Below are 12,085 nucleotides of genomic sequence, written 5' to 3'. Positions count from 1 at the left end.
GCGGAGACACCATCACATGTTTCTCAACGCAAGCAATGACTAGCCAGGTCTTTCCCCGGGAAGGAACAACCACGGGAAGGGCAGTCTCCAATGAAGGAAACCACCTATGCCAAAACATGGTATCCATCCACAGACAGCTGTATCGGGGTATTGCCCCTCATCAGTGTGGAGTAGGAAACTGGCTAGTAGGAGCAATGCCTAGTGAAAGGCTATGAACATAAGGATGAGTGACCTCATGGAGATCAACATCCAACACTGCGGAGACACCATCACATGTTTCTCAACGCAGTGATCTAGAGCAATGCCCCCATCCCTTATGGGAAATATGCAAAAGCATGTAAATCAACAGCCGCGGAGACACCATCACATGTTTCTCAACGCAAGCAATGACTAGCCAGGTCTTTCCCCGGGAAGGAACAGCTGTCTGTGGATGGATACCATGTTTTGGCATAGGTGGTTTCCTTCATTGGAGACTGCCCTTCCCGTGGTTGTTCCTTCCCAGGGAAAGACCTGGCTAGTCATTGCTTGCGTTGAGAAACATGTGATGGTGTCTCCGCGGCTGTTGATTTACATGCTTTTGCATATTTCCCATAAGGGATGGGGGCATTGCTCTAGATCACTGCGTTGAGAAACATGTGATGGTGTCTCCGCAGTGTTGGATGTTGATCTCCATGAGGTCACTCATCCTTATGTTCATAGCCTTTCACTAGGCATTGCTCCTACTAGCCAGTTTCCTACTCCACACTGATGAGGGGCAATACCCCGAAACAGCTGTCTGTGGATGGATACCATGTTTTGGCATAGGTGGTTTCCTTCATTGGAGACTGCCCTTCCCGTGGTTGTTCCTTCCCGGGGAAAGACCTGGCTAGTCATTGCTTGCGTTGAGAAACATGTGATGGTGTCTCCGCGGCTGTTGATTTACATGCTTTTGCATATTTCCCATAAGGGATGGGGGCATTGCTCTAGATCACTGCGTTGAGAAACATGTGATGGTGTCTCCGCAGTGTTGGATGTTGATCTCCATGAGGTCACTCATCCTTATGTTCATAGCCTTTCACTAGGCATTGCTCCTACTAGCCAGTTTCCTACTCCACACTGATGAGGGGCAATACCCCGAAACAGCTGTCTGTGGATGGATACCATGTTTTGGCATAGGTGGTTTCCTTCATTGGAGACTGCCCTTCCCGTGGTTGTTCCTTCCCGGGGAAAGACCTGGCTAGTCATTGCTTGCGTTGAGAAACATGTGATGGTGTCTCCGCGGCTGTTGATTTACATGCTTTTGCATATTTCCCATAAGGGATGGGGGCATTGCTCTAGATCACTGCGTTGAGAAACATGTGATGGTGTCTCCGCAGTGTTGGATGTTGATCTCCATGAGGTCACTCATCCTTATGTTCATAGCCTTTCACTAGGCATTGCTCCTACTAGCCAGTTTCCTACTCCACACTGATGAGGGGCAATACCCCGAAACAGCTGTCTGTGGATGGATACCATGTTTTGGCATAGGTGGTTTCCTTCATTGGAGACTGCCCTTCCCGTGGTTGTTCCTTCCCAGGGAAAGACCTGGCTAGTCATTGCTTGCGTTGAGAAACATGTGATGGTGTCTCCGCGGCTGTTGATTTACATGCTTTTGCATATTTCCCATAAGGGATGGGGGCATTGCTCTAGATCACTGCGTTGAGAAACATGTGATGGTGTCTCCGCAGTGTTGGATGTTGATCTCCATGAGGTCACTCATCCTTATGTTCATAGCCTTTCACTAGGCATTGCTCCTACTAGCCAGTTTCCTACTCCACACTGATGAGGGGCAATACCCCGAAACAGCTGTCTGTGGATGGATACCATGTTTTGGCATAGGTGGTTTCCTTCATTGGAGACTGCCCTTCCCGTGGTTGTTCCTTCCCGGGGAAAGACCTGGCTAGTCATTGCTTGCGTTGAGAAACATGTGATGGTGTCTCCGCGGCTGTTGATTTACATCCCTTTTTGGTCCGGCGCCTCCCATCTTCTAGCGATGACTTCCTCCTCCTTACTTCTGCCTCAGCTCCTGTGCAGGCATACTTTATCTACCCTGTTGAGGGCAGAGTAAAGTACTGCAGTGCGCAGGCGCCGGACCTCTCTGACCTTTCCCGGCACCTGCGCACTGCAGTACTTTACTCTGCCCTCAACAGGTTAGATAAAGTACGCCTGCACAGGAGCCATGGCAGAAGTAAGGAGGAGTACATCATCGCTAGAAGATGGGAGGCGGCGGACCGGACCGCGACACCCACCGCACCCGACCCTGCCCCCCGGTGAGTATAATCTAACTCGTTTTTCTTATATTTCAGGTTACATCGGGGGCTTATCTACAGCATTACAGAATGCTGCAGATAAGCCCCTGATGGCGGTGGCCGCAGCTCATACAGCAAAAATGGGGTGACAGATTCCCTTTAAGGAACAGGAAAGCAAAAGTCAGATACCCGCCCCACCACCTGTAATCAATTTCACTTAGCAACATGTAGTGGACATAAATTAGACAGAAAACAAGCACCTAGTAATCGGCATTTTGGAGTAATTTTTAACTGGTAAACCAACATATATATATTTAAAAAATGATTAGCAGATTACCTTGTTATCAAATTACTTATCACATAAGATCAAGTCGCCTGAAAGTAGAGGGACACAAACATTTCCTAGCATTTCTAATAATGTTTCTTTTTATTTTTTCAGATCATCATCAAGGCTGTTACGTTGGGTAACGGCACATCTGAGTCTATTGCAATCGATGACATTTCTTTCAGTGAAGGATGTAAACCAGCTAATGGTGAGGATTTCTTTACTTTGTGATGTTAATTTATTTCCTTCTCTATATGGCTTAGAACTGTTTGAAAAGGACAAACACATCGAATTCTAGCGTTTCGATTACCTATCTCCCGGCGTCGATCCAGAAAATGCCCAAACAAAACCCCTGTAATGTAGCCGAGATTTTATCCTTATCTAACGACTCCCTCGGATAGGCCATCTATAGCAGGTTGATAGGGGTTCAACGCCCAGATTTTTTCAGTATTTTTTATTATTTCTGTCTGACTTTGTGCTAATTCATTATATATTGATGCTAGCTTGGCCCGTGCAAAATTTTCGCACATTGATCGTCGGGGGCGCAGGCAATTTCAGAAAAAGCAAGCTGGTTAAATGTAAATGTACTTCATGAGCTGATGAACACAGACAGGTATTTATATATGTAGATTGGTAATACAAGAAATTGTTTTGATAAGTAGAGGCCATAAAATATTTTCTGGTTGAGGAGCCACCTGCAGGTCATTGTGTCTTTCTGCAGGTTTCTGAAAATGAATGTTTAACCCCTTCATGACCCAGCCTATTTTGACCTTAATGACCTGGCCATTTTTGGCAATTCTGACCAGTGTCCCTTTATGAGGTAATAACTCAGGAACGCTTCAACGGATCCTAGCGATTCTGAGATTGTTTTTTTCGTGACATATTGGGCTTCATGTTGGTGGTAAATTTAGGTTGATAATGTTTGCATTTATTTGTGAAAAAAACAGAAATTTGGTGAAAATTTTGAAAATTTCACAATTTTCACATTTTGAATTTTTATTCCGTTAAACCAGAGAGTTATGTAACACAAAATAGTTAATAAATAACATTTCCCACATGTCTACTTTACATCAGCACAATTTTGGAAACAAAATTTTTTTGTTGGGAAGTTATAAGGGTTAAAAGTTGACCAGCGATTTCTCATTTTTACAACAAAATTTACAAAACCATTTTTTTTAGGGACCACCTCACATTTGAAGTCACTTTCAGGGGTCTATATGGCAGAAAATACCCAAAGGTGACACTATTCTAAAAACTGCACCCCTAAAGCTACTCAAAACTACATTCAAGAAGATTATTAACCCTTCAGGTGCTTCACAGCATCTAAAGCAATGTGGAAGGAAAAAATGGACATTTTAATTTTTCAAAAAAAAATTTTCTTTTAACATCAATTTTTTCATTTTCACATGGGTAACAGGATAAAATGGATCCTAAAATTTATTGGGCAATTTCTCCTGAGTACAAGGATACCTCATATGTGGTCAAAAACCACTGTTTGGGCGCACGGCAGGGCCCGGAAGGGAAGGAGCGCCATTTGACTTTTTGAATGGAAATATGCTGGAATATTTAGCGGTTGTCATGTCAAGTTTGGAGAGTCCCTGTGTGCCTAAACATTGGAGCTCCCCCACAAGTGACCCCATTTTGGAAACTAGACCCTCCAAGGAACTTATCTAGATGCATAGTGATCAGTTTCAACCCCCAGGTGCTTCACAAATTGATTCGTAAAAAAAAAAGGACTTTTTTCACAAAAAATTTATTTTAGCCTCAGGTTTTTCATTTTCACATGGGCAATGGGATAAAATGGATCCTAAAATTTGTTGGCCAATTTCTCCTGAGTGCACCGATACCTCGTATGTGGTCATAAACCACTGTTGGGGCACACGGCAGGGTCCGGAAGGGAAGGAGCACCATTTGACTTTTTGAATGGAAAATTAGCTCCAATCGTTAGTGGACACCATGTCGTGTTTGGAGAGCCCCTGTGTGCCTAAACATTGGAGCTCCCCCACAAGTGACCCCATTTTGGAAACTAGACCCCACAAGGAACTTATCTAGATGTGTGGTGAGCACTTTGAACCCCCAAGTGCTTCACAGAAGTTTATGACGCAGAGCAGTGAAAACAAAAAAATATTTTTTTTTCCTCAAAAATTATTTTTAGCCTGCTATTTTTTATTTTCACAAGGCTAACAGGAGAAATTGGATGACAAAAGTTGTTATGCAATTTGTCCTGAGTACACAGATACCCCATATGTGGGGGGAAACTACTGTTTGGGCGCATGGGAGAGCTCAGAAGGGAAGGAGTGCGATTTTGGAATGCAGACTGATGGAATGTTCTGCAGGCATCATGTTGGGTTTGCAGAGCCCCTGATTTGCCCACAAGTGACCCCATTTTGGAAACTAGACCCCCCAAAGAGCTTATCTAGATGTGTAGTGAGCACTTTGAACCCCCAAGTGTTTCACAGAAGTTTATAAACCCAGAGCCATGAAAATAAAAAATCATTTTTCTCCCTCAAAAATTATTTTTTAGCCCGCTATTTTTTATTTTCACAAGGGTAACAAGATAAATTGGACCCCTAAAGTTGTTGTTCAGTTTGTCCTGAGTACGCTGGCACCCGATATGTGGGGGGGAACCACTGTTTGGGCGCACGGCAGGGCTCAGAAGGGAAGGGGCGCCATTTGACTTTTTGAATGGAAAATTATCTCCAATCGCTAGCGGACACCATGTCGTGTTTGGAGAGGGTGGACAAAAGTATTGGCACTGTTCAAAAAATCATGTGATGCTTCTCTAATTTGTGTAATTAACAGCACCTGTAACTTACCTGTGGCACCGAACAGGTGTTGGCAATAACTAAAGCACACTTGCAGCCAGTTGACATGGATTAAAGTTGACTCAACCTCTGTCCTGTGTCCTTGTGTGTACCACATTGAGCATGGAGAAAAGAAAGAAGACCAAAGAACTGTCTGAGGACTTGAGAAACCAAATTGTGAGGAAGCATGAGCAATCTCAAGGCTACAAGTCCATCTCCAAAGACCTGAATGTTCCTGTGTCTACCGTGTGCAGTGTCATCAAGAAGTTTAAAGCCCATAGCACTATGGCTAACCTCCCTAGATGTGGACAGAAAAGAAAAATTGACAAGAGATTTCAACGCAAGATTGTGCAGATGTTGGATATAGAACCTCGACTAACATCCAAACAAGTTCAAGCTGCCCTGCAGTCCAAGGGTACAACAGTGTCAACCCGTACTATCCGTCGGAGTCTGAATGAATAGGGACTGTATGGCAGGAGACCCAGGAAGACCCCACTTCTTTCCCCGAGACATAAAAAAGCCAGGCTGGAGTTTGCCAAAACTTACCTGAAAAAGCCTAAAACGTTTTGGAAGAATGTTCTCTGGTCAGATGAGACAAAAGTAGAGCTTTTTGGGCAAAGGCATCAACATAGAGTTTACAGGAGAAAAAAGAGGCATTCAAAGAAAAGAACAGGGTCCCTACAGTCAAACATGGCGGAGGTTCCCTGATGTTTTGGGGTTGCTTTGCTGCCTCTGGCACTGGACTACTTGACCGTGTGCAAGTTGGTGAGCACTTTGTACCCCCAAGTGCTTCACAGAAGTTTATAACGAACTGTGAAAATAAAAAATCTTTTTTTTCCTCAAAAAATGATTTTTTTAGCCCGCAATTTTTTATTTTCACAAGGTTAACAGGATAAATTTGACCCCAAAAGTTGTTGTCCAGAGTACGCTGGTACCCCATATGTGGGGGGGACCACTGTTTGGGCACACATCAGGGCTCGGACGGGAAGTAGTGACGTTTTGAAATACCAACTTGATGGAATGGTCTGTGGACGTCATGTTACGTTTGCAGATCCCCTGATGTGCCTACACAGTGGAAACCCCCCACAAGTGACCCCATTTTGGAAACTAGACCCCCCAAGGAACTTATCTAGATGTGTGATGAGCACTTTGAACCCCCAAGTGCTTCACAGAAGTTTATAACTCAGAGCCGTGAAAATAAAAAAATCATTTTTATCACAAAAATCATTTTTTTAGCCCCCAATTTTTTATTTTCCCAAGGGTAACAGGAGAAATTAGACCCCCAAAGTTGTTGTGCAATTTTTCCTGAGTATGCTGATACCCCATATGTGGGGGTAAACCACTGTTTGGGCACACATCGGGGCTCGGAATGGAGGGAGTGCTGTTTGACATTTTGAACGCAAAATTGGCTGGAATAAATCGTGGTGCCATGTCGCGCTCGGAGACCCCGTGATGTGCCTAAACAGTCGAAACCCCTCAATTCTAACTCCAACTCTAACCCCAACACACCCCTAACCCTAACCCAACCCTAATAATAACCCTAACCACAACCCTAACCCTAATCCCAACTCTAACCCTAACCACAAGCCTAACCCTAATGCCAACCCCAACACAACCCTAACCCTAATCTTAACCTTAATTCCAGTCCTAACCCTAATTCTAGCCCTAACCCTAATTCCAGCCCTAACCCTAATTTTAACCCTAACCCTAATCCCAACCCTAACCCTATTTCTAACCCTAACCCTATCTATAACCCTAATTCCAACCCTAACCCTAATTCCAGCCCTAACCCTAATTTTAACCCTAACCCTAATCCCAACCCTAACCCTATTTCTAACCCTAACCCTAATTCTTACCCTAACCCTATTTCTAACCCTAACCCTATCTATAACCCTAATTCAAACCCTAACCCTAATTCCAACCCTAACCCTATTTCTAACCCTAAATGGAAAAAAAAAATATATTTTTTATTTTATTATTTGCGCCTGGCTATGGGAGTGATAAAAGGGAGGTGTATTTACTTTTTTTTTCATTTTGATCACTGTGAAAGTTTATCACAGTGATCAAAATTAAAAAGGAATGGGCAGCCGGCAAATTCATGGGCACCACCATCTTGGACAATGGCAGGCACACTGCGCATGCGCCCGCCATTTTGCAAGATGGCGGCGCCCATGATCTGGACGGTGGGACACCGGGAGCCATGGCGGGACACTGGGAGCACCAGCAGGACATCGGAGGTACCAGGGGGAATCGGAAGGTGGGAGGGGGCGATAGGAAGGGGAGGGGGAGCAGATGATGACGGCGGCAACCGATCGCCACCGTCCATCGGTGGCGGGGGCCGACCGGCCCCACCAGTCGGTGGGGGGGGGGTCGGGTGTCGGTGGCCAGCCATGTCCGATGCTATTGCAGCATCGACCATGGCTGGATTGTAATATTTCACCAAATTTCATTGGTGAAATATTACAAATCGCTCTGATTGGCTGTTTCACTTTTAACAGCCAATCAGAGCGATCGTAGGCATGTGGGGGCTAAGCCACGCCCCCTGGTATTAACCCATGAGTGTCTTCTGGGTGCGGGTCGGGTGACCTTTCAGCGACCCCGGTCACCCGACCCGCAGGGGGGCTATTTATAGCATGACGCCTACGTAGGCGTCATGGGTCGTTTGGGCACGACTTTTCATGACGCCTACGTAGGCGTCATGGGTCGGGAAGGGGTTAAACTGTATTTGGTGCTAAAATCGTGGATGTGTGGTTTGTTTGGCTTTTTTCTTGCTGAAGGGAGCAAGTTGACCTTTCAAATGGTGTATCATTTGTGTGTGTGTGGAGCAGCTTTGTGGTAGTGTGCTTTGGGGTACTGTGGTGCCACCTGCAGGTCATTTTTCCTTAGTGCAGGTTTATGAAAATTAGTGTTTAAACTGAATTTTGTGATTAAATCGTGGATGTGTGGCTTGCTTAGCTATTTTCTTGCTGAAGGGGCAAATTTACCTTTCAAGTGGTGTATCATTTGTGTGTGTGTGGGTGCAGTATGAACGGAGATACAAAGGAATCACCGAAAAACAGTGTTTAGAAATAATAGAATAGATAAAGGTTTAAACTTATTTTAGGCAAAATCTGTTATTTATCTGTTATTCCTGTTTTCTTTTTTTCTTTTCGAGTTCACACAATAAGATTATAAAAAGGAATGTGAATCATTACATACATATATACAGTAAGTATATATGGCATGAATATGTGTGTGTATATACTGTATGTATATATATGTGTATATATATATATATATATATATATATATATATATGTAAAAAAAATAAATTAAATGTGAAAAAAAAGTGGATACTATCCACTTTTTTCACATTTAACTTGGAGTGCTGCCTATTTTTTTACTTTTATTAACTTGGCTGTTTGGACACTGCTGAATAGGTTTTGCACCAATTGTATAATTTTGGTACTGCTGTCCTTTTTTTGATATATATATATATATATATATATATATATATATATATATACAATTGTACAGTACATAATGCAGGACAGGATAGGTCCTCCACTGTGGAAGATGTTCATATTTACTACTTTATACTTTTACATACTTTTCTATAAATTTTTTACTTTTTTTTTACTTATTACTTTTTTTTTTTTTTACTACTTTTTCCTGTCTAAGAGAGGCGCATCCTGAACAGTGGGACATCCTCTATTAAATGAGAGCTTCCTAATAGGATATATTACAATGGAGATTCTGAACATAACAAACCCTTTAATTTGCAGATGACTGTAAGTGAGTGCCACCCAAATGTGTTCCTGCAGGGACTGTTCTTGTTGAGTGCCAGTTTCTTAAATATGTGACTTCAATGGTTTTCCATGGTTTGCACTGACCTTGATCCACTGCACAGATCATATCTGAACCTCAAAAAGAGCAGATGGAATCATTCTATGTATAAGGTAAGGATTAGATGGCACCAGAGGCATCATATGGGTGTGGGCAGGGTAGTCGGTTGCCCCATATGTGGAGAATTACGAGGTGCAAAATTTCGCTCTCTCCCATGCCTTCCTCATTCCATCTGAACTGTGAAGTGATCACGTCTGCAAGCGCACTGTGAGTGTTTGAATGGAAGTGCTTCTGCAGTGCGCAGCATTTGCAGCTGTACTCTGCATAGGCAGTGACCGAAATGACCAAGCTCAGCATTTTGATGTGAACTTTGTGAACTTGATTGTAGCCTATGTAGAGTGCAGCAGCTGACGGAAATCGCATCTGCACTGCTATGCTTTGTATAAACAGCAAGGGAGAATGGAGAAGGAAAGCTTGTAGAAATGAAGACAGTTTTGCATCTAGTGCAGTTCACGTGATTCAATATTATCTTCATTCATTAGTAAGATCTGCTTTTATATTTTACACATTTTCTAACCCTAACTAGGTTTATTAGTTTATTATTAGGGATTGGTTTAGGGTTAGGCTTTGGGTTAGGTTCAGACTTAAGACTAGGGTTAAGTTTAGTCTTAGGACTAGAAACTGAGTTTAGGTTAGGCTTAGGGCTACGGTTAGGGTTAATTAAAACCAACAAAAGTATAACTTTTAATTTTTTTAATTTTATCTTGTATTTTAGCAAAAAAAAGGAACAAAAAGAGAAAAAAATTAGGGAGGTCAAAATCAAAACTATAATTATATCAGTATTTTCCTCAAATTGCAATACATTTGAGTGGGGAATAAGGGGTGCAATATTGGACTGGTGGAAGGCACTCTGGGAGAGCTAACGGCTCATGGGTTTAGTGAGCGCAAAGTACGGTGCTTGCCATATACTAGAGATTGGCAGCTCACGATACCCCAGTGGATGGGACAGAGATCAGAGGATGGCACATGTACCACCAAGAGTAGGTGTCAATGAGTCACCCGGTGGCATAAGGTACAACTGATTTGTGCTGCTATTTGCCTGGTGTGTAATAGAAGAAGATCTATAGAAGTAATTGTTTTTCAAAAATATTTATGACACACACTACCCAAAAGTTGTGTAAAAAAAACTTAGCTCAAAATAGAAGCGAGATGCCATTTTTTGAGACAAATCTAATTTTTCTATAGATGGGAAGCAGCCACTTTATCAAATGTTTAAGTAGTATTTATAAGAAAAAAAATAACGGATTTTAAAATTAAATTTGAATTTGACATAAGGGAAACACAATAGTGGAAGCGAGTATTAGATTCCTACATGAAGACCAGAAAATCCTGAAATTTCTGAATGTCCGAGTTTTCAATCATTTAGCAACTTGAAAAGCCAAGATGACATTCTCCACCATTTTTCTCACCTTAAGTCTCTGCAGTTTATTGGGTTTGAAAGGTTTCTTGGCTGAGTCCGATAAGCTGCATTTATGGGATATTTATCTTGGCTTTTGTCTAATCAGGGAGATGTCAATAACCCCCATTTCATTTTACAATTTCTATATATTACAGAAAGATAAGATAGCATCCAGCAGGATTCAAAACATACAATAATTCTATGGATGACTTTACTCATAAAGAAATAAGCCATCAGTTTCCATATTTGGATGATTGATTTTTCTTGACTTTTTACCATTTTTGCATCGCTACATTCCATTTTTATTCTTCTCACGGTATTGCAGAGGTTTAAGGGATTATTGTTTTATCTTGTTGCATAGTCACATGTACAGTTTAAAAAAGATAAATCTCAATCGATTCAATCAAGTTATGGAAAAGGATATGTTGATTAATGTTTAATCATTTTTAATTGGGTGGTGGAATTCATTTGATAGAGGTAGGTGGTTTTATTAACTATACTGGAGATGGTTGGCAGCATTAATTTTACTAATTGTGAGTGGAGGCAACTAATTGTACTGGGCTTGTATAGTGATATCAATTATAATGGAGCTAGGTGGCAACATCAATTGTATTCGAGAAAGGTGGCAACATTAAAAGAGTATTATGGTTTGTTTAAAACACTGACAGCGTCAAGCCATAGGGATAAAAGAAAAAGATAAGTTATACTCACCTGGTAATCCGTCATCCTGCTCCAGCACTGCCAGACACATCTTCCTTTACTTCGGACAGCTGCCCTCTGTTGTATCCATGTCAGGTTTTGCAGGTTGCCCGGCATAGCTCAGTGTAGTCATCTCCATGATCCTGTTAGAGGCCTATCAGGACACACACCTGTCTTTTTGGATTGTGAGTCAAGACTCTAGTTTGGTTTACTCCACCTTCTGTGCACTCCGTACTTCTACAGTGGCATTTAAAAGTTATTGTGACCAGTTAAGCAAGTTGAAGATGGAATGATCTCTAAAAGGGCTAAAGTTAAAGATGACACATTTTCTCTGTATTTTAGGCCAAAAAAATTATATATTGTCATTTTTTACATTTTAAAAATTACAATAAGTAAAATAGGCCAATGCAAAAGTTTGGGCATCCTGCATAGTTAGTACTTAGTAGCACTCCCATTTAAAATATCACAGCTTGTAAACGCTTTTAGTAGCCAGCCAAGAGTCTTTCAATTCTTGTTTGATGGATTTTCATCCATTCTTCCATGGAAAATTCTTCCATTTCTGTGAGATTCCTGGGTCATCTTGCATGCACTGCTATTTTGAGGACTAGTCACAGATTTTCAATGATGATCGAATCGGGGGACTGTGAGGGCCATTGAAAAACCTCTAGCTATCGCCTTTTGAGGTAGTCTATTGTGGATTTTGATG

The 12,085-nt window shown here is 42.0% G+C and overlaps 1 protein-coding gene across 2 annotated transcripts in view; it reads left to right on the top strand.

Annotated features, from left to right (window-relative positions):
• MALRD1 (MAM and LDL receptor class A domain containing 1) overlaps positions 1 to 12,085 on the top strand; it is a 586,417-nt gene that overhangs the window by 47,838 nt on the left and 526,494 nt on the right. For both annotated transcript variants that reach the window (XR_012233447.1, XM_073581848.1), the window contains exon 5: positions 2,707 to 2,800. Coding sequence is in view for 1 of the 2 variants with exons in the window: in XM_073581848.1 (XP_073437949.1) it covers positions 2,707 to 2,800 (94 nt within the window). In the remaining variant the exon portion in view is untranslated. The remainder of the gene's footprint in view (positions 1 to 2,706; positions 2,801 to 12,085) is intronic.

Source organism: Dendrobates tinctorius, unplaced genomic scaffold, assembly GCF_039654945.1.
Source record: "Dendrobates tinctorius isolate UK_male_01 unplaced genomic scaffold, ASM3965494v1 ptg000070l, whole genome shotgun sequence".
Lineage (NCBI taxonomy): Eukaryota > Metazoa > Chordata > Amphibia > Anura > Dendrobatidae > Dendrobates > Dendrobates tinctorius.
The sequence above is the reverse complement of the archived record's forward strand: the minus strand, read 5'-3'. Positions and strand labels throughout refer to the sequence as shown.